The sequence below is a fragment of the Penicillium atrosanguineum genome (assembly GCF_028827265.1).
Source record: "Penicillium atrosanguineum strain IBT 20685 chromosome Unknown utg000002l_segment0_segment0, whole genome shotgun sequence".
Taxonomy (NCBI): domain Eukaryota; kingdom Fungi; phylum Ascomycota; class Eurotiomycetes; order Eurotiales; family Aspergillaceae; genus Penicillium; species Penicillium atrosanguineum.
This window is the reverse complement of record NW_026623134.1, coordinates 73,302-94,160: the sequence shown is the minus strand read 5'-3', so window position 1 is coordinate 94,160 and position 20,859 is coordinate 73,302. Positions and strand designations below refer to the sequence as shown.

At 49.1% G+C, this 20,859-nt stretch overlaps 11 protein-coding genes across 11 annotated transcripts; 2 read left to right on the top strand and 9 right to left on the bottom strand.

Moving 5' to 3' along the window:
• Window positions 1–39: 39 nt before the first annotated feature.
• N7443_001773 (patatin-like phospholipase family protein) lies at window positions 40–3,304 on the bottom strand (the record flags this gene model as incomplete). The annotated part of the gene is made up of 5 exons (XM_056881829.1): window positions 40–949; window positions 1,089–1,506; window positions 1,572–2,117; window positions 2,169–3,207; window positions 3,251–3,304. 5 exons carry the CDS (start codon window positions 3,302–3,304, stop codon window positions 40–42), a joined length of 2,967 nt encoding a protein of 988 aa, XP_056743670.1.
• A 1,834-nt stretch (window positions 3,305–5,138) lies between these two features.
• N7443_001772 (uncharacterized protein) lies at window positions 5,139–5,561 on the bottom strand (the record flags this gene model as incomplete). Its single annotated transcript, XM_056881828.1, has 1 exon — window positions 5,139–5,561. One exon carries the CDS (start codon window positions 5,559–5,561, stop codon window positions 5,139–5,141), a length of 423 nt encoding a protein of 140 aa, XP_056743669.1.
• Window positions 5,562–6,274: 713 nt separating this feature from the next.
• Window positions 6,275–6,899, top strand: N7443_001771 (uncharacterized protein; the record flags this gene model as incomplete). The annotated part of the gene is made up of 2 exons (XM_056881827.1): window positions 6,275–6,523; window positions 6,591–6,899. 2 exons carry the CDS (start codon window positions 6,275–6,277, stop codon window positions 6,897–6,899), a joined length of 558 nt encoding a protein of 185 aa, XP_056743668.1.
• Window positions 6,900–7,142: 243 nt separating this feature from the next.
• Window positions 7,143–8,240, bottom strand: N7443_001770 (uncharacterized protein; the record flags this gene model as incomplete). Its single annotated transcript, XM_056881826.1, has 4 exons — window positions 7,143–7,259; window positions 7,314–7,498; window positions 7,559–7,658; window positions 7,716–8,240. The coding sequence occupies 4 exons, from the start codon at window positions 8,238–8,240 to the stop codon at window positions 7,143–7,145; spliced, it is 927 nt and encodes a 308-aa protein (XP_056743667.1).
• A 541-nt stretch (window positions 8,241–8,781) lies between these two features.
• On the bottom strand, window positions 8,782–9,549 carry N7443_001769 (RlpA-like double-psi beta-barrel domain-containing protein; the record flags this gene model as incomplete). The annotated part of the gene is made up of 1 exon (XM_056881825.1): window positions 8,782–9,549. The coding sequence occupies one exon, from the start codon at window positions 9,547–9,549 to the stop codon at window positions 8,782–8,784; it is 768 nt and encodes a 255-aa protein (XP_056743666.1).
• A 621-nt stretch (window positions 9,550–10,170) lies between these two features.
• On the bottom strand, window positions 10,171–11,224 carry N7443_001768 (ankyrin repeat-containing protein; the record flags this gene model as incomplete). The annotated part of the gene is made up of 2 exons (XM_056881824.1): window positions 10,171–10,459; window positions 10,509–11,224. The coding sequence occupies 2 exons, from the start codon at window positions 11,222–11,224 to the stop codon at window positions 10,171–10,173; spliced, it is 1,005 nt and encodes a 334-aa protein (XP_056743665.1).
• Window positions 11,225–11,698: 474 nt separating this feature from the next.
• On the top strand, window positions 11,699–13,207 carry N7443_001767 (ankyrin repeat domain-containing protein; the record flags this gene model as incomplete). Its single annotated transcript, XM_056881823.1, has 1 exon — window positions 11,699–13,207. The coding sequence occupies one exon, from the start codon at window positions 11,699–11,701 to the stop codon at window positions 13,205–13,207; it is 1,509 nt and encodes a 502-aa protein (XP_056743664.1).
• A 489-nt stretch (window positions 13,208–13,696) lies between these two features.
• On the bottom strand, window positions 13,697–13,900 carry N7443_001766 (NAD(P)-binding protein; the record flags this gene model as incomplete). The annotated part of the gene is made up of 1 exon (XM_056881822.1): window positions 13,697–13,900. One exon carries the CDS (start codon window positions 13,898–13,900, stop codon window positions 13,697–13,699), a length of 204 nt encoding a protein of 67 aa, XP_056743663.1.
• A 463-nt stretch (window positions 13,901–14,363) lies between these two features.
• N7443_001765 (uncharacterized protein) lies at window positions 14,364–14,843 on the bottom strand (the record flags this gene model as incomplete). Its single annotated transcript, XM_056881821.1, has 2 exons — window positions 14,364–14,762; window positions 14,817–14,843. 2 exons carry the CDS (start codon window positions 14,841–14,843, stop codon window positions 14,364–14,366), a joined length of 426 nt encoding a protein of 141 aa, XP_056743662.1.
• A 4,188-nt stretch (window positions 14,844–19,031) lies between these two features.
• On the bottom strand, window positions 19,032–19,529 carry N7443_001764 (uncharacterized protein; the record flags this gene model as incomplete). Its single annotated transcript, XM_056881820.1, has 1 exon — window positions 19,032–19,529. The coding sequence occupies one exon, from the start codon at window positions 19,527–19,529 to the stop codon at window positions 19,032–19,034; it is 498 nt and encodes a 165-aa protein (XP_056743661.1).
• Window positions 19,530–20,394: 865 nt separating this feature from the next.
• On the bottom strand, window positions 20,395–20,652 carry N7443_001763 (Pfs NACHT and Ankyrin domain protein; the record flags this gene model as incomplete). The annotated part of the gene is made up of 1 exon (XM_056881819.1): window positions 20,395–20,652. One exon carries the CDS (start codon window positions 20,650–20,652, stop codon window positions 20,395–20,397), a length of 258 nt encoding a protein of 85 aa, XP_056743660.1.
• Between the last annotated feature and the right edge of the window lie 207 nt (window positions 20,653–20,859).

Genomic DNA, 20,859 nt, shown 5'->3' with positions numbered 1-20,859 from the left:
TATATGGCTAAACCCGGCAGCAACACGAACTTGTATTTCTTAAAGTCGGCGTCTTTTGAATTTTAAACCTGGTTCAATAAACTGAACTCGTCGCTTTTTCTGCCTGTTACAGTAGCATGCTCGATTAGGAGGCCAGTGACCGACCACATGATCTGGGGTTCCAAAATGGGCATCGGCCAACTGTTCATCGAGAAGGTCTTGAATTGATTTTGGAAAGCCACCAATATTATGATGAGACGTAGATCCCACAATAGCTATGGAGAATATCTGCTCAAGGCTTGTGAGAGAGAATGATACTTTCTTCCGAAAGTAGCCACACGCATGGCAGCCGTCGTGTTCTTTGACAGATCCAAGGTGAGAGCCTTGATCGGACTGGAACCTCGCGCCTGGAAATTCCGCAGTAACGCTACTCAAAAGGCCTTGGGCTTGGCTTCTGGAACACAGGATTGACCCTTCACAATAAAGAGATCTATGATTTCTTATCGGTTGCTGGTCCAGTTCGAAGAAAAACGCAGTCGCCAAAACAGCCCGGACTAGTACATCTGGAACGTTATATGGTATCGACTCCATCTGATCTAATTTCTCAACCTCGTTAAGTCGAGGCAGCGGTCCAGGATATGGATGGTCCAGGCGGAAAATGGCAAGCTGCATGTTCGCCGGTATGCAATTGAGGAAATCATGGAAACCTTGTTCCCCATCCATGGACCCAGAAAACATTGCTGCTCGAACGCTGCGAGCGATTGCGCGATTGGTCAAAATTTTCTGAAAAGGGACCTGAAGTCCCAAATTTGAGACTCCGGACCCTGTTCCAACGGAGAGAAAGAGGTCAGGCCATTTTCGGGGCCATATATTCGCGGATTCCGCTAGAGCAATAGCGCCAGGGTTATTAGCGACCAGGCCTCCATCCTGGAATGAACCGAGACCTGGAAGCGTCTTTGCTTGGAAATATCTATCAAGAAGTAAGCCACTTGTATTAAAACATGGGCGTTATAGCTTACCCTGGGGCTGCAACACTGCATCTCGCACTGTTTCAAGATAAAGCTGGTCAGCTTTAGATTGGCCAAAATGGGCAGCAGCTTGAAACCTACATTTCCCACAGAAAATGGGTATCATTCGCGTCTTTAGGGACGATAAAACGATATGAACACTTTCCCTCTCGTCGACCAACCCCACGATAATTAGCAAAAACGCAAACTTTTCCATCCGTAGTCTGACTTGTCGTAATGGCAACTCGGCAGCCAGCGTAGCCAGGTAGCGAAACATCAAACATCTTGCGCGTAGGATCCATTGCGGCTCGAAGCGTGCTTTCGAGCTTTTCGGAGTCATAAAAACTGTCGGAGATGTAGCCAGCCAAATATTTCATCCATTTTGCCAAAGTAAGAATCGCCGATGCCTTTTTACTGGTATTCACCGAGTTGAAGACTTTTCGGGCCAAGTCTGGAAATTTTTGAAAACTCTGCTCCACCGAGGACCCATTGAAAACCAGGTCAATGGGACAAAGCGAGCCTTCAAACTCATCCGGTTAGATAGCCTCACGATTAGAAGATGCCAGCTATGCAATCCATGCTTACCAACACTTGTTCCTACCCATAAATCGAAAACCTGAGGTAAGCTTATATGGCCACCCAATCTCTTGTCAAGAGCACGAAGAAGACCTAGCGTCATAAGTCCACGGACTCCGCCTCCGTCTAGGCTTATTACCATGGGTCCTTTGGTGGGTGGAAGCCTTCGCACAGTCATATCAATTGATTGCCCGCACAGCGGACATGATGTGAGATCGGTATGATACTCTGTCTTCAAAGATATTCTTCCATAGATTACCACGCAGACATCGCATATTGCATGACCACATCTCAACATATGCTCTGGTTGCCGACACATGCACGAAAAGCAAGTCGTGGTGGACCGGAGACCACTATATACTCGACAAAACCCGGTGGAGACCTCCTTTCGAACATTCGCGGATGAATTTGTCTCGCTCAGTGCAGCAAAAAGCTTTTTGAACTGCTTCAGTGTCTCTCTTACTCCAATACTGGGTTCTACTGCTCTATTATGAATCCATGCGTCGAGGCAATCCGCGCCGTACAAAGAGCAGAAGACAGTCTCCGGATCAAAACCTGTATAATCCAATGTAAGTCGAATATGAAGTTCTCTCAAATATTACTCACAATGCATTCCAGGGGGATAAGCACTCATGAAAAATGCTGAAGCCATAAAGCGAGAGATCTCAGTCATAGAGCAACTCCCTTGGGACACTATCGTCATGTATTCTACTAAATGCTGCCTGAAAGACGCCCCAATGGAGTGATACTTTCTTGCTACCTGAAGACAATCCATGCGTGATTTTTGTTCCTTAGCGACAGATTGGATAGAATGGTTCCACAGTTGATTCAGATGCCACGCAGACCATAGTGTCCCACGATCCATTCGTGCGGCGTTATTTGTCTGGATCTCATCGAGCACGATACGTCGCAACGGCTCGAATGCTGCAGTTGATGACAGCCCTGAACGATGGCGTAGGTCAAGAAATTGGACATCGGATGAGAATTCCTTCACTTCCTGATGCTGCATGAGGCTTCTGTCGCCCTTTCCAATATCACAATCTCTATTTCCGGTAGTGACAATAATCACACGCATTAGATGAGGGAGAGGCTGAAGCCCAATTGTATATTCGTCTCGTTGAATATCAAGGAGCCGTCGAGCGCCTTTGAGCTCTGCAACCGTATCTACAAAAAGACACAGGATATTCGTCCAGGGTAGAATCGCGCGAGCAACGACATGTGATGAGATATTTGCCGCGGAAAAGCTCTCGCTTCCTTGAATTCGACATTCTCGACTTTTCTCTGCTGCCGTCCTGGTTGACTTTGAGTCTCCCAAAGATGAATGGGTGAAAAGGTTCCCTTCCGCAAATAACAAGGGGTTTTCAGTGGAAGCAGTTCCAGTACTAACGTGCAATCTACACAGGCCAGATGGCCCATTCCGTGTGATGTTATTGTGAGGAAACAGCGCTCTTAGTGCATGGAGACGATTACCATTTCCGGAGAAATATACAACAGACGGGTATTGGGTTCGAGGATGATACATGCCATGGACCACCTCATTAAGCCGTCCTGTATCCACCAAGGACCAGCCTGTGGTGTTCGGAGTCAGGTCAAGCCATACTGCCATTGGAACAGAGTTGCAGTCATCACGAGGAAGACGCGTGTGCTTTATACTGCGGCGATTAGCATCACATGATACGTTTACTTACTTTGCCGACTCTTCCGACCGTTTCACTGTCCTTCAGAAGGCTGGTAATGACCATTTGGATTAGAGAACACATATCTTGCGTTTTTTTGAGCCAGGATATGAAACCCATGCACCAAACAGAACACAAGTATATCGCTTAGTGCTTTATTACATAATATTTTGAAATAATTCGGTTCAAGTCAGTTCTGAGTTGTAGTTAAACCCATTTTTGCTATCAATAACCTTAGCGGATCATAAAGCTCCCCCCTCAACGCCACGTGGAGACAGGTAAATTGTTTCACACGCAAACTGCCGCAAATCTTAGCCAATATGAATCCAATGGCTCTGTAATGGCTCTGTTCCTCAAGCTAATGACAGACTAAGGCCCATTGAACGTGCGTTGGAGAGTTCATGCCCCGTTCATTTCCATTCCCAGCAACCTCTATCTTTCCCATAGATTGGCGCCTGTAGACTTTTTCTTGCCAAATAACCCCCAAAATGAATACGGCTCTGTTAGAGCCTTGATGTTTAACCTGAAACGTTCGATATTTGAGTTTGTGGGATAGCATGGATGATCTATTCGAGAACCAGACAGAACCCATGTATGCTGGTGTCTCAGTTATTCGCTCGAGCTTAGCCTAGCTATAAGTAGAATATAGCATGTTCATCTTTAATTTAGAATAGGATTTCTGAGCTCAAACCCCAGTTTCATGGTGGTTTACTATAATGAATAAAGAACTCGATATCGAACTGGATGATGATATATCCAGTATATACAGTCGATCTTCAAATTGTCCGAAACTCTTCATTCCTGCACAATCGAAGTTGAGCACAACAAGTTCAGATCTACCAGAGATCAATTCATTGGATCATCAAATATCCTTAGCTCGTGGCTCAACGATTGCTCTAGAAACTACTCGCGCACGCCTACAGTCCTTAAAATATACGCATTGTCAATCACCACATTCTTTACGCCTGGAGAAGCATCAGCAATTGATAAGACAAGAAGAAGAGAACCAATTTTATCGATCTTGCTGCGAGAACTTCATTGAACTTTCGGCGCGGGCAATTGATGTAATGCAAGACTTGCTTTTGCAGCCCCTATTTGAACCGGAAATTTCTCCAGTAGGCAATGAGAAGGTTTTGAGAGCTGTCAATAAACTTCGTGCAGCGCTGAAGCAGTCCCAGACACAAGAAGCAAATTGTGAGCAAAAGTGGAAAGCCCGATGGGGTATCCAGGAAAATTACAATGCAACTGGCTGGGTGTGATTTATTTACATCAAAGCTTACATAAAGGAGAAGGAGCTTGGTTATTACAGTATCTTTTGTCGGATACTTTTACTCTTAATGAAATTTGCAACTTTAATCATTTAAATACATCGGCTAGACCTCTTTAGTATCAAGTTTCGCAACCACATAATTTACATATCGAGAACATCCATTCCACGCCTTTCCATGCCAATTCACTGATGATTCACAAGAGTTTACTATAGGTCACCAGATACAGTGGTCTTTGAAATAAGCATTATATTTGATTAGTATGTCGATAGTCCCGGCCGCCTAATGGGTTTGAATCGTAAAAACTGTGGTTGGCCGCAACCCCAGTCCCAGCATGGAAACTGCTTTGTAGATGTCAACAAAGAAGGGGAAGCTACAGTATTGATTGTGAGGTTTGAGGCGAGTATGATGCGCATTACAAGAGTCGAAATGCTAATGAAGAGAGAGAAAAGAGGGTCTTTGCCAATTTTGTAATAGATATCTCGAAGCAAGAATAAGCAATTTGAAAGAAACAAGTTTCAACAGGGAAACAGAATGCCATCGCATGGCAAAGAGAATGATTGCAAAGCAATACTGTACTGTACTGGCTTAAATAAATGTATTATTTCTCGCGCTACGAACGAGCTAGAGCTTCAAGTCGCACTGCTACGGAAACCATTTTCCTTCCTGCTTCTTGGGCTTGAAGACTTCTCCACTGGAGAATCTGTTCGCGGCCGAGGCCGAAGTCGCCGCAACCAGTCTTGCCGGGTTCTCTCTTGCTCCCTGGCTTTCTGTTCTTCGTACTCGCTGTTGAGGTCGGGGATCTGCGTCCACCAAGCCTTCTTTGGATCGAGGTACTGTTCACGGCGAGGCAATCGCAGGGTGACGTGGCTTGGGCCGGAGGAAGGTTTGGAGTAGATATTCCTTCTCGTAGCTTTGCTCTCTGGTCGGGAATAACGGCCAACGGCGCCGTCTAGTTTCGGAGATTGGGAGGTATAAGGCTCATCAAGAAGCCTCGCCGACTCGCAGCAATCTCCTTTGGGTCGGCGCTTCGGCCAGCGCGCTGACTGTGGCATGGCCTCGGGGTGAAGAGGGTGTCCGAGAAACAACGCGCGCGTATACGCGTCCGCTCACGAATTCCCCGCCACTAGTCTAGCTGTTGTCGAGCTGCATAATGAGTCGGTCTCATCTCTTAAGTAATAGAAACACTGCGGACATTTCTCTCTTCAGATCCTCTCGACAGTTTGTGTGGGTCTGGTTATGATATAGTGCTACCCAATTCCTGGGCCATGAGATATAGAGAAACGGTGCAAGAAGCTTCACACTCTTCCGAACAGGGAACATCGGACCTGCAGGCTAGGCAAAAGTAATCCTGAGCTTGACAGTCTCAAGGCTCGTGACCGCTGGCTTGACCGTGTATCTACCAACACATGGGGCCGTTCATCCGCCTTTGATCCACCGTTGAACAACCGCCGCTCTTGGGCGTGTCCCAAGGGCCACGAATGGCCTTAGAGGAACAATCACGAAAATATGGTCGTCTCTGTATTTTTCCGACAGCATTGGGCGAGGCAAGGAGGGTAACAAAAGCTCGAGACCATTTCATATTGTCCCCGGACGGTCCCTTGCTGGCCGTTCTGTGGACCCGATTTTCGACGCGGGTGGAGCGCGCCATGGCCCTGACCAGTAATGAAAAACGCGCCATCAAAAGGCAGGAATGACGGGAGGCCCTTGCTGCCCATATCTGTATTTCCCCTCGCAAGCCATAGACAGAACCGACCGGAAAGGGCTAATGCCGATGATAGATGAAAGACTGGGCCTGCTCGTAGCCCCGAATTCCGTACGTCTCCAGCCATCGGCGCAGGACGGCTATGCATGGTCCGTTACCAAGTCCAAGGAAAGCCTTATCCAGACGAGCCTGAGCAATGGCTCTGTGGGCTTGTACCGGGCTATTCGGGAGGAGCTCGGGCGGTCTCTCGAGGCAGTATCCCCGCGGATCCTGAGGCAAGACGGCGAGGAGCACAGCACGCAGCCGGACACGGTGAGTGGGTTACACCCCCCCCCCCCCCTTCTTCTTTCCAGCCAACCGTCTGACAGCGGCTTTGTAGCGTCGACTTTCAGATAACGAGACAGAGAACGAATCGTTTACTGCGATTATTCGTCGACTCGAGCACGAAAATCAGGAACTTCGAACACAGCTTGCTCGCGCCAGGGAGGAGTCGGAACAAGCACGACGACACTATCAAGACTGGGAAGCGAAAGCCTGTCGATTGGCAAATGACAATGGGATTGCTCGTGTCTCCGAGAGAAGGCTCAAAAGCCAAGTGAGTCGCATGCAAAGGGCGGTCTCCGGGGCAGTGCGGCTGTTGGAAGATCATACACCTGGGGAGAGTTCTCGAATTTCCTTGGAGGAATAGCGAATAGCTCCTTAACAGCAGTTGATTTCTGTGGAGGTTGAGTGCTGAATGGTTATGAGTCGCAAGCCAGCAAGTCGGTTCTTCTCGGATCGTTCTCCTAGGGATTACGTGCGGTGCGTCTAGACGATACGGCTCTGTGCTCTGCATCAGAGTGGAAATGGTATATTTCTACGGCTGAATTGGGAATATGACTTGTGGGAACGGCATTCTACTATAACCCCGAAATGCGGCACAGTATTGATGTCACAGGGGATTCTCTTTCTGGGCTGGGAAGCCAAAGTTATGAAAAGCAGTCTTGTTCACCACGCTGACCAATGATTTCAGCTCTCCTCCATCATTTGACTGTGTGAAAACCTCATCCTGGTAGTCGCGCATTAGGGTAACCATATATGACCTTTGGCATGACAAACCTACCTGTAACAGACGATCCAAAGGCTCGGTTCTCAGCTTCTCCGGCAACCCTTGAGCCGCCGGGCTCCACGCGTGGTGGGCCCCGTTTTTTTTCATCAGACGGAGGACAGTTTCTGCCAGCTTGCGCAGCTTCAGAGTATCCGCATTCATCACTGACGGGTCAATGTCACAGCTCCTTTCCACTCCAGCTAAGGACGAGTCAGAAACCTAGTCAGGCAAAAGGAGCTCTGACACGTAGTGAGACTCACCGATTTTCACCGCGCCCGCCTCCGTGAACAGAATTTGGTCGTTGTCGAGGGTGGCTAGGGCCTTCCCTCGGTCACGAAGATGCTGGATACCTTTCAGAATCTGCTTAGTCTTAGCAATCTGCCAACAATCCATAAGACGTGAGGATAAGGGTCCCACCGCGTGAACAATCGAGGCAATCTCAACTTCACTGATTGTGCATGCCGAGCCCAGCACTTGGGTCAAGGAGAACTCGGTCGGCTCCCAGATCAGGAACGAGCGATTGGCATGTCGATAGCACCGAACTAGATGGAGGAAGCTGGGGTGAATGACTCGGTTGACCGTTTCGACTACGTGCGCGACCGACGACGGGTCCTGCCTGAGTTGCTGCACATTGACCAACTCGGCGTAATTTCCGCGGCGCCGTGCCAAACACACTTGCCGTTTTGGGAACGACAAGACCTCTTCGTATGTCGACCAAGGATTCTCCGACAGGGTTGGGATCTGCGGCGGCGGGAGGGGATCCTTTGGACGGGACGGCCTGGGCATAGCCAACGGCGGTGGAGTGGCCGGCGGCTTTGCTGCTTCTTTCTGCTTGGCCTCCGGAGGCGATGCGAGCGTGTTAGATGAATTGCCACTTGCAGAGTACGTGAAGGCGCCGAGGTTCCATTGGGTCAGCGGCCGGCTCCGCTGGTTGGAAGTCATTGCGGCGATTTGATCAGGCGCCGATGGAACTTGTCGATTCCGGTATCCTCTGTGGACTGCGGGCTAGGGCGTTTTATTGAATGCTATACGAGAAGAGAGATGTAGAAGATATATCTGAAGCGGTATACACAGGACTCAGAAGCTAACTAATAACGTAATGAACATGTCAATGGAGCCTTGCCGTTGGCAATGAGATGAAGGCCACTGATCACGGACGGATCGCTGCAATCTTAGTTAACCGGGCCCAGTTTCTAGCTCGGACGTATCTAGGAGTTTACCTGAAGAATGCACCTGAGTCTTCAACGCATGGGTGGCGGGGGTGGAAGAAAATCCCTAGAGCGTCTGTTGACGGCTGGAGGTCCCGGAGGCTCCATCGCACGGTCTTTGTAGAGAACACAAAAGTCGCCTTCTACACTCTAACACGGAACTGGTTTGTTTCTCGTCGTGATGCTTCATTGTTCATGACATATCCATATACACATTGTTTCGAACAAAAAAAAAAGATCATATAGAGAGTATATAGTGTAGCTACCAGAAAATCTCAAGTGCAGTACGGGTTAGAGCCACCTTGGCAGCTAGAACCAGAGGCACAAGTAACGCGAGGGGACCAGGCACTGCCAATACACTGTTCAAGCACATCCCCGCTGCATCGCCATACATTGTCTGAACAGGTTGTGGGCGATACGTCCAACCAGCCATCTGACGCAACGGTCATCGTCGGAGCCACAGATTGAGCCAAGGGTTGAACAGCGGCGGCGTCAAAATCAGTGGACCCAGATGCCGAGAGAGAGCCGGAGGAGCTGTCATCGAAATCGTATATCGACTCGTCAAGAATTTCCCAGGAAACAGCAACGTGACCATCGCTACAGGCGCTGCCTTCCGATAACTTGCTTAGGACAGTGTAGCTGAAGTCGAGACCCGGAGCGCCCTCTGCGTTCCAGATAGTGCTCAAGGAAGAGCCTACACCACAGCGCTGGCAGCCATCTCCTATGAAGAGCGCCATATCGGATCGCTGCCCATTAATCGAGACAATTACTTTTTTACCGCAGTATAAACTGGGATTTTCTCCAAGCTGAGTGTTGTTCATGGCAACCACATAGTTGGTGTTCATCTGATCAAGAGAGAGTAGGGTGGCAGAGCTACACATAACTCCGCCACTGTTTGGGTCCTCAAAATTGGTTCCGCACGCATCAACCTGCTCAATATCGTAGTAATATGTGCCAAACCCTTTACCACTATGAATGACAGACTGTGCAGAGGCACTGGGTATAACAAGAAAGCCGGCTGCCGCAAAGAGTTGGAGCAACATAATGTTTGACACCGGGGCCGTAAACCGTATAAGGCAATCATGCAATATTTATCGATGTTGAAGATTCAAGCCATGGCGGGACAGTATGCATAAGAAGTGCTGAGAAAAAGAATGAATTTACTGTACTAGAAAGAACGAAACACTCGGGAAGATCTGTCCCAGTGACTTTTGTATTCATCTCTTCGAAAAGTATAATTTGCATACAGTCAACGTTCTTTCTTATCGCAATTCATTATATTTGCATTGTCTTCAAGGCAATACAGTATCTGCAATTGCACCTTTCAGACACGTGTTAGTGTATATAGTGTATATTGCAGGGACCCAACTATATTTCAAGGGATATGTACGATACTAGGTGATGAAAGTATGACTTCTCGTAACCCGTGAATGGTATGTAACCAGAGTATACGGGTATACACCATGATGGCATTCATGGACGTTCAAACTCCCAAGAAGAAACGTGCAGGGTTATCGCTGCCTCGGTTACAACGACACCTTGGTCAAAAACCTTGGACGTAAAAGAGACGAACAACTAGTATTGATGAATGGCAAGAAAGCCATATGTAATCACACTCGATCCGCTTGCGACTACGTATCCAGCGCATTGCACACAGCAACGGATCATTGCGGTTGGAAACGAGATGGAGGCCGCCGGTTACGGTCGGATCGCTGCAGACGGGCCTGATCGGATGATATACCCAGCTGTGAGGTCTCTCGGGTTTCGCCTGATGAACGCGCCCGAGTGTTCAATGTATGGGCGGCGGGGGTCGAAGATGGGTCCAGAGGCGTCCGCTGACGGGCTTGCGGTCCCAGAGAGGAGACATCGGGTGGCGCATCGCGCATAATGATTTCCGGAGTAGACCGTCCAAGCGAGGGATCATAGGAGAATATTTGGAAAGTGTCGCGTCGACTGTGATCTGGTTAGCAGTGGTCCTCGAGTTGGCAACGTTGGGGCTTACCAGAAAGGACAGAAAAGGCTCGCCCTAGATTCGCGCGAGTGAAGCCAACGTTCAACACATTCCAGATGCGATGACCTGGAACAAGCGACGCATTGCACGTATCTGTTCTCGCTTGGTCCTTCTTGCAGCTGGTTGAGGCAGATTGGGCAATCTTCCAGGTCCTCGCGATGCGCAGAGGGTCCGAAGCTCTGGAGCTTGCACTCACCGCCTTCTTCTCGCACGCGGAGAATCGCCAGTGGTTGACCCGGTGAAACCTCCCACGGGACCTGACTACTGCGAAGATCATCAACCGTGAGATACCTTGGGGAACCATTGTCCCTTGCGACTCCTCTCGCGTTGTGTGACGCCAGGCTACCGTCGGCCGCTCCTCTTCTCGCCCGACGTAGTCGCGTAGCCTCCCTGCGATGATTTTCGGCGCTTTTTAACCAAATACCGCTCAAGCTATCTGCATGTCCTATATGCGATCGCTTGCAAAGCGCGAGAGGCGCAATCTCTTTGAGTGTAGATTCGAGAAGATCCACAGTAAAATGCTCTTCCAGAGCTGCCAGCTTCTCCCGAGTCTCGCCCAGGGCAGCTGTGCGCATGAGGCCCCGACATCGTGTTCCCTTTTTCGTAGTCCAGCAACACAGGTTGGCAGCCAATTCCTCTCGTAATTCCCGACGGACGGTTTCTCTCCAGTCGGTGGTTTCTGACCGCTGATATGTTGGCGTATTCATAGTGGTGCTTATCTAGGACAAGAATATGTATAGAATGGCAAAGATGCCTTGCGGGAGCTATATGTAGTTCGTCAACGAGGCGTAGCTCCCCAACCGAATACAGACCTGCAGGCTATGGATGCTATCGTAGGGCCCCTGGGAACGAACGTCTTGCTCCCGGGAGCAGATATTTCCTCCCAGGAATGTGTCACATCGTTCCTGGGAGCAACTGGGTCCGCTACTGGGACTGCAATCGCTCCGGGGAGCTTGATGATGTGCTCCCAGGATCACATCGCGCTACTCCTGGGAATAGCGAGCTGCTCCCAGGATCTCAAGAGACATTACGCGATAGATGTCTCGATATACTTTGGAGCTACGTCGCCTCTGGCTATATATTGTAGGTGAATCTATTTCATTTGCTTCCACTTTTGAACCTACAACACGCCTCTGAAGCTTTCCGGACTTTAGACTAGCGTCCTTCTCGAACTTTTCAGCATGGCCTATAATGACGATACGTGCGCACTTAACACCCCCAGGGGTGCTGGGGAGAATATCACTTCATGTGACACTCAATTCGAACTTGCCGAAATGTCCGAGCTCCTGTTTCTGAATCTTGAATTCCTCGACGATCTCACCTCTTCAACAATGAAAAAGCTCGAGGAAGAAGAGGGATTCATGTATCCAGATCAGAAATTCATGCTCACCAAGGTCGCAATCAGCGCAGGCAGCTTTCTGCACCATGCGGCTCCCAGTACTACATATAGAGCTTCAGAGCTAAAGTGCTTGCAGAGGGTCAATTCGCAGCTTCCATTAAGATCTATTGATGTTCCATATCTCTTAGACTTCCTTGCCGTGGCGTTGTGTATCGCGATCAGCCGAGGGTATGACTTGGTCGTGAAGCGCATTCTCACTCTGCCGGACATCGACATCAATACCCGAAGAGCGAGAGATCAGAGCCCTCTTGAAATGGCTCTGAAGAATCAGCAATACTACATCTTTCAACTTCTCCTTGCGGACCCTCGAACTAAAATCAATCAAAAGAACAAGCTCGGCCAAACCCTCCTTCATCATGCGGTAGAATACAGGGATCTTGTGGCTGTTCAAATGCTTTTAGCACATGATGAGATTGACGTCAACAGTCTGAATGCTGAAGGAGATGATGTACTTCTTCTAGCTGTGGCAACCTATGAGGAGTATCTGCCCGGCATTGGTCTCTTACCAATTATTGAACGCCTCATCTCTACTCCTAGCATCAACGTGAACCAGCAAGATAGCGACGGACGATCGGCCCTCTGGCATGCTGTCGATTTTGGCCATAAGAAGCTTGTTGAAATCTTTACACGTGCTGATCATGTTGACTGGAACCTGCCTGATCACCAAGGCTTCACTCCACTTGCCCGTGCTGCCGAGAATGGCAATCTACACATGGCCGGTCTCCTTTTACTGCAGTCTAGGGTATGCGTCAACGCTGGTCTACGGCGGGTGGTGCCTCCACTCTGGGTAGCATGCCGGGCAGGGCAAGAGTCAATAGTGAGCTTACTTCTGGACCACAACTCAATCAACATCAACGAGAAAAGCCCAGAAGGAACCTCGTCTCTGCAGGTGGCATTGACTATGCACCATCTGCCAATCGTGCGTCTACTACTCGATCAGGAAGGCAGATTAGCAATCAATGATCAAGGCCCGCAGTGTTGGACTGCTCTGATTTTCGCTGCCGCTGGAGGCTTCTGTTGCGCCATAGATCGTTTGCTTGCATTTCCTGGTATCGATATCCATTCAGTTGACGATTGTGGCCGCGCAGCTTTGTGGTGGGCGGCAGCAGGCGGGCACACTGAGTGTGTCAAATTGTTGATCAAGCAACCTCGCTTGGATGTTGCAGCTCGCGATTTTAATCACAAAAGCGCCATGGACGTTGCAAAAGAGCGTGGCCACTGGGACACAGTTGGTCCACTTCAAGCAGCAGCGATGTGGTACTTTCTTCTATGGACTTTGTGTCGACGCTAATATTGTTGTACAATACTCTGTGATGGTTGCCACGTTGCTGAGTGTCTACGGGAATGAGATTTACGGTACCTATAGTATAATGCACAGCTCATAATATTTTTTCTACGAGAGAATATAAAACGCCCTTCTAGCTGCCAGTTCATCGGGAAAGACACTATTTTTCTGTGCATAGATGTACCTAGTACTGTGCTGTACTGTGGCAGCCTCATAGTGAATTCCAATATATGGGCCTCGCGGCTTCGGGCTCGCGTCACTGCCAGTACATACAATAGCGAGTCCACATGTTTTGGCTGTGTTAGACATGTCTTGCTGCTTACAAGTCTGACCTTGCAGTCTAGTATTTTTAAACTTCACTCGAGTCGGCGTTACACGACGACAAATATCTCTAGTTGAAATCTGTTTGAGGAATTGAGGATCGAACAAGCCCTACACTGTCGTTGCACGGAGGAATAGTTCCACGTAGCATGTCCAACCGGCGCAAAGCCTGGATCATACGGGATAGTTTGGCCGCTTCAGCCGCGAGTTCTTCAGGTTGCGGTTAGCCGAGTCTACCTTGGTGAAGTACATTGAGTAAGACAAACCTGCCAGTGCCTCCCGACTTGCGCTTGCTGTCCGATCCGCAAGAATCGGCTCGGGTGACGGAGCCTGGGATCTTCTAGCTCGCTCAATATCCATGGATATATTGTTGGCCATGATGTCTCGCTGTGGTACCGGGTTAAAAACTTCCAAATTTGATGGCGACATATGCAGCGCAGAATGGAGTAAATGCGTCTGCCTCTGTGCGGGGCCATGAGAATTTGTAGCCGCCATCTTTGGTTGCTTCGATGCCTTCCAGGACGATGGTGAATGGCTGTGCGGATATTAAATAGACATTATATAAGGCCTGCCTCGAGACAAAGCATACGCTAGGCGAATTTGCGGATTTAAATTCGTTTAAACAAAGGGAAGCAGTAGCTCATGCAGAAAGATCCTGAGTTGTTGACCATGCTTCTGCGAGGACCCACGGCCGTTGATTAGAATCCAACCACGCTTTGACCGTTTAGGGTACTTATTGTCCACGCAAAGATAGGCGATACCAGAAGAAGCTCACGAACGATGAGAAAAGTAACAAGCACAGAAATGTAAACATTGTTGAAGCAGCTTTGAATGAACTATATTACATTTCAGACGCGCTCACTGCAGGTTTCTGGGGAGCTTGATCTTGGTTAGCCAGCTCGAAAGGGGTTGAAGCCTCGCTTGAACACCTTGACGTCCTGTGATTGATGACCTTGCTGCTGTCCAACCGGTGCACCACCGCGTTCAGGACCGCCTCGAAGCTCTGGGAGCCCTGTTTATCCTCTTCGACGCCTTTTTGCTTGATCAGATGGTCCGTCACGAGACCCAAATTTTGACACACTTCATAGAGGATGTCGGCAAGCTTAGTAGCCTCTTGTAGCTCGTTTGTGGCATGCATGAGGTTCTCTTGGGTCGCCGCGAGCTCTTGCTCTAGCTGCGTCTGAATTTGCTCCGTACGAAGCGTCCAGACTTTGAGCGATGCAATCATGCGGAGCACGCCCTACATTCGTAGTCAGTACCCACATTGCTGGTACTGTAAAATAAAGATGCTTACTGAGTAGTCCAGAGTACTGGAAGTCATTGCTGATGAGGCGGGCTTTTGTCAACGATTGAGGTGTCCGATGAAAGTGACTTTTTGAATCTTGAGACATCAACGATACTGTATGTGGAAATGATGAATTTATAACGGAGGAGCAAATATCACAACAATCTGGGACCTGAAAAGTGGTGATGATCTGCAGTAAGCATACTGATTGTGATCTGCTTCACAGCATCAACGTTTATATGGCCACCAAGGAAACCGCCACCATCGAGACAGGAGAGGGTCGGCCGACGGTCGCAACTATGCACCAGATCGTTCATCTGGTCGTGCTGTCATAAGCTGTGCAATCCGCTCTCCAGATACTGAGCGAATAACAGGATCAAGCAGCTTTAGTAAACGATGAGCTGTTTGGATTTCTTTCTCCTTTCTTTCTCCTTTCTCTCAAAAATTGAGTTTCCATTCATTTGCTCAAATTGACCCATTCTATCTTTTTATTTTCTTAATTAATGGGATCACCATCTTCATCAGACCCGCCTCATAACCCCGAGAAAAATGCCTCCAAACTTGCCACCTTGGAAAATTCGAATGGTTCATGACATGATAGCCAGCAAATCACTGACTGTCGAGGAAATGGCCTACGAGGCCGAATGCAGTGAGCGTGCAATAATCGATATTGGCAAATACCTACGGGTACTGGCCGAGGCAGATGATACGAGCGCTGTACAATGGTGTCCAATAATCATTGTGAACATCTTCCAAGCACAGAACTATGGGTCTCCTCTAAAGATTCCTATCTCAACAACATCAAAGGCTCCTGGAGTCCACATGAATGCTGGAACAAATGAGGCTATCCAAAAACAAACCTAATGGCAGGAAAGTCTTTTTGTGATAATATGAACGATACAGTATGGCATTTGGCGGTGGTACACGAGAACGTCAAATTCATACCTACACATACTGTACTGTACCTACCGACGGCTTACTGAGCTAAGGACTCATTATCATTCAAGATCAGCCTGCGGTCAATGGTGGAGCACGTAACTTACTTCCACAATCACCCTCGGGCAACCAATTGTTCTCTCCTCTTGGAAAGGCTTTGAAAGCGATGGGTAGATGCAGTGGTGAAGCCGTTCATAAAATACACAAAATCGATTCTTGATGCCTGCTGAACCGTATAATCTTTCTGGTGATTGAAGCCTCTTTACATACGGTGCTCGGATATCAGGGGCGTATTCTTGCACTTCGATGAGAACAGCCATGTTTGCTAAGAAAGATACACATTGAGTCTGTGCGGTTAAGATTGACACAGATTACCAAGTCAACAAAGGCATATGCAATCACGAATTCCGCACGCGAGCCCCATTATCTTGGGCTTCAACTACCCTTACGAGGTCGATACCTCCTGGGCCGTCTGCATGGCTCAGGCTACCCATGAACACGTCTCGTTATTGGTCAAAGCCTGGAAGATCAGCCAACCCAATCTCAATTCGAGTGAGCAGTCCTCGTTTAGTGCTACACTCAGAGTTTAATGCGAACTGGGCGGCCTTGATGCAAAAACCGCATGTCAACGGGGAGAACGATCTTACGGACAGCTACCTGAAGGGCTCAAAAGGACTTTAGGCAGATTTATTTTATTTTATTTTTCCTTTGCTGTATCTCCCAATTACTGCACAGAGTCTTCGGGTATCCACATGGGGTCGGTGGCTTAACCAGTCAAACGCAACCTTGGCAGCAACCGCGGTTATCTCCAGTACAGCACGGTCCACCAAGTCTCTGGCCAAGTGAATTGACCAAAGTCCCTTGATCGATACGGTAGACCCGAGAAAGTCGATTGTCTCCTCTACAAGATTACTGTAGCAAGACAGGGGATAAGACAAAAACATCCTTGCTAGCGTCGTGGTTTGGTGCTGAGTCGGGCTTGAAAGGGCAGAGTAATGCTTAGCATTACGAAGCCTGCTGACCTTATGCGTTCGATTTCTCAAATTGAGTGTGAGAGCCTGTTTTTGCAGGCCAGGCGGTGAAAGAGAGACCGCACTTTGTGTTGGTTCTCCGTGCATCTCGAGTAAATGGTGCTCCCGGCAGAGAACTTGAGGGTGATTGCCACGGCGTTTAATATGGGCTGCTATAGTGACTGATTGATCAATGAAACCCAGATTGAGTCCACTGGTGAGGCATCAGTTATTGTCTTTTTTTCATCTTCCTTATGAGCTCATGTAAGGCATGGTCTGGGCCACTATCGAACATGGAGCCGATTGGGCACAGCGGCCAGTGCATGGCACGCATTATACCCCCCAGCCGGATCGTCCACGATCGTCCAGGCTCACCGACGTGTGACAATTCGGTACATAGGACCTACAGCAATCGCATCAAAGGCACTAGTCGTTGTCGGGTCTGTAGAGGCTTAAAGGACGCGTGCGTTACCAGGCACTTGAGAGCGCTTATAACACACCAAAATTCACATTGTAAGGCACTGCTCAACCTCATTACGGAAAGACTGAATATTACGGGGTGAAAATCACAAAGTGCGAGAGTGGAGGGATTGCCGGCCTAGTACGCGAAAATACCTCGGGATTGGGCAGGCACTAGAACAAGTAACCGCGCGCAGGATCTGATCCCCGTTCGTTTGAGAGGCCTTTGGGGGCGAAAAAGGGGCGAGGCGGGAGGGGCCGACAAACAGTGGACGGCCAAACTCCGCGGCACTTAAGCTCTCCTGTACAGCACAGAGCGAAGAAAATTGCTCGGTTCGGGTACATCCGCTCAGCAGATGGCAATAGATACTTGTGCTAAGATGCTATTGAGCCGTGGGACTGACTCCACGAACGATATGAAAGCCGTGGCCCTCAGAATATCGTTACAACGAGCTTTCAGGATCGTCTCTTGGGGCCAGGACTTATGACACCGGATTCCATCGGGATTGGAACCGAGCCAACTTTGGCGCACGGCTCGTGAGTGGGGCATCAATTGATCAGCAGAGCCGTTGGGGGCTGGAATACTCGGTGGTAAAGGTTCGCTGAGGCCACAAGCTAATACCGCCATCCGTGACAATTCTTTTTTGGTATTTCGCTTTCTCTCCTGTCTGTCCGTAGCGATCGCTAATTAATTGGGGACTTTTTCTCTTATTGGATTCCAATGCGGGCTTGGGAAACTTATACCGTCTAAGAAATACGACTGTTTGCATACGTCAAAGGCAACAGACCGGAAGCTTCATGAGAAAATCTGTATAACTTCCTAGCTCGTCAATAGCTTGGAATTTTCTAGTACCGGGCCGAGATAGCCGTGGAAGGGCATCCCTACGAGCCTAGTTATTTTAGAGCACCATTATATGTGGCACCCCTACCCCTTCAAGACAGTATCTTTCTTCCGCTTTCTCTAAATCCTACCAATGGCGAATCCTGCGCATCCTTCTCAAGGTTCGCCTTTCTCCTGGATGAAGTTTTGAGATAACGGAAACTTCAGTGACAACCTGTGTTCACCAATGCTTATGATTTAAATAGACATTTTTCCAAAACGTGTGCCAAGTTTGGTTCTGCGTCCACCGAATAAGGAGATTTTGATGCGTCTCAATGCAATGAGACTCGAACAAGAACGCTTGGATAGGGCGCATCGGGTAAGCCGTCCGCGGCCCGGAGCTTCTCATTCCAGAAAGGGTACTGCTAGACCTCTGAACGCCGGAAATGCCAGTGCCGGGCCTTCTGCCAGTACCGGGTCACCTGCTAGTACCGGGCCACCTGCCAGTCGAGGACCGTCCGCAACCGCTAGGCCTTTTGGTAACGCTCCTACCGGTAGTGTACCCTTTGCCAATGTTGGACTATCTGCCAGTACCGGACCACAATGGGTACCGCCTCTACCGAATAAGGAACTTTGGATGCGTCTCAATGCAATGAGACTCGAACAAGAGCGCTTGGGTCAGGCGCATCGGGTAAACCGTCCGCGTACCGGAGCTTCTCATTCCAGAAAGGGTTCTGAACGCCGGAAATGCCTGTGCGCAACTTCTGCCAATATCAGGCCACTTGCCAGCCGAGGACCGTCCACAACCGCTAGGCCTTTTGGTAACGCTTCTACCGGTAGTGTACCCTTTGCCAATATCGGACCATCTGCCAGTACCGGGCCACAACGGGTACCGCCTCTACCGAATAAGGAACTTTGGCAGCATCTCAATGCAACGAGACTCTACCAAGAACGCATGGCTCGTGCGCATCGCGCAAACCGTCCGCGGTTCGGAGTTTCTCATTCCAGAAGGGGTACTGCTAGACCTCTGAACGCCGGAAATGCCTGTGCCGGAACTTCTGCCAGTACCGGGCCATCTGCAAGTACCGGGCCACCTGCCAGTCGAGGGCCGTCCGCAACCACTAGGCCTTTTGATAACGCCAGAACTCCTACCGGCAGTGGACCCTTTGCTAATGTCGGATCTTTTGGCAATCCCTCGCCTTCGGGTAGTCCCTCGCTTTCGGGTAGTCTCTCGCCTTCGGGTAGTCCCTCGCCATCTGGTAGTCCCTCGCCATCTGGTAGTCCCTCGCCTTCTGGTAGTCCATCAACTTCGGGCAGTCCCTCGCCTTCGGGTAGTCCCTCGCCATCTGGTATTCCCTCGCCTTCTGGTAGTCCATCAACTTCGGGCAGTCCCTCGCCTTCGGGTAGTCCCTCGCCATCTGGTATTCCCTCGCCTTCTGGTAGTCCATCAACTTCGGGCAGTCCCTTCCCTTCTGGCAAAACCAGTGCCTTCGGCATAGGGGCCCAACATCACGCCAATCCAGAAGCATCGGAGAACACTTCTCGTCCTCGAATGAAGCCATCGCCGAACGAGACGGAATTTTCTCACCTCTGTTGGATCTGCCGCCGGCCGTTCCAGATTTCCTCCGGTATCAAAGATAATTGGAAGTGTTTTCACCAACCACCTTTCATTGGCAAGGATGGTGATTTTCTGCCTGCTCAAATGTGTGAGCCTGGACATAATCCCTCTATACATGTCTGTTGCTGGGAGATCGCACAGAAGGTTGTCGGTGATTCAATTCCTAGCGTGTCTCACCGTTTCGAATTGCTCAAACACATTAAGTTTCTGAGTCCTCTTGCGGAAGAAACGCCGTTCAACATTGAGACAAATTCAATTGATCTAGAACTCTTCACCGACTCCGACTCTATGTCCGTAATGTCGGCCGAGGATGGCTGTCGGCAATTGCTGTCGAAAAGTGTACTTTCCAAAGTCTCTCAATTGCTTGACCAGAACCAGGCTATCCTGACGATCGATGAATTGAGAAAAGTGGATCCTTGTCTAGCGCAGTGGATGGTGATGGCGAATTCATATTCTGTGAGCATGAACAAAAGCCCAAATGTGAGGCTTTCTCTAGAGAGGGTAGTGAGAAATCTGAGAGAAAGTGATGCATCTCGGTTTCCAAAGGCGTACAATTTCCGTGTGGTATGGCACAATGTCCAAGAGGCGGTCAAGGCTATGAAGAGCTTCCCTGACCTTGAAACGATTAAACTCGATCATCAATTGAGAGGCGTTGCAAAGTATATCAGGTATCGTATACCAGCTGAGAAATGCCGAAGGCTAAGCTTCTTCTTTGTCTCTTGCAACAAATCCCGACTATATCGCTTAGTCGGCTTGGCGTGTAATGGAAAGCCAATGGGCTGCTGTCCAATCGGAATTCCAGGTGTACGCTTGATAAATCTTGAAGTTCAAGCGCTGCGGGGCTTGCGCTTTGCTCAAACACATTCCGGGCAAATAACTGCCTTCAAAGTCAAGAATAAGAATGACATCGATCGGAGCCTGGATTGGCACGGCGAGCCTCAGCACGCTTGTGATGAGGTTGAACTCCATTGGATCGAATCGAAACAAGACCTTATTGTTCATTTTGATGTGAGCACATTTTTGCATTGTTTGTTTGAATTCATGCTAACCAGCTCAGGCGGACCAGAAAGAAATCAGATGGTTTACTGCAAAATCCCGATCTGATTGATTGTTCAACACATTTGCCGACTCAGCCAATCTGTATACTTGAAAACGTTTTCAACCAGAAATTTTTCTTGGCTCTGCAGATATGGTGCGAAGGGTTCCGTT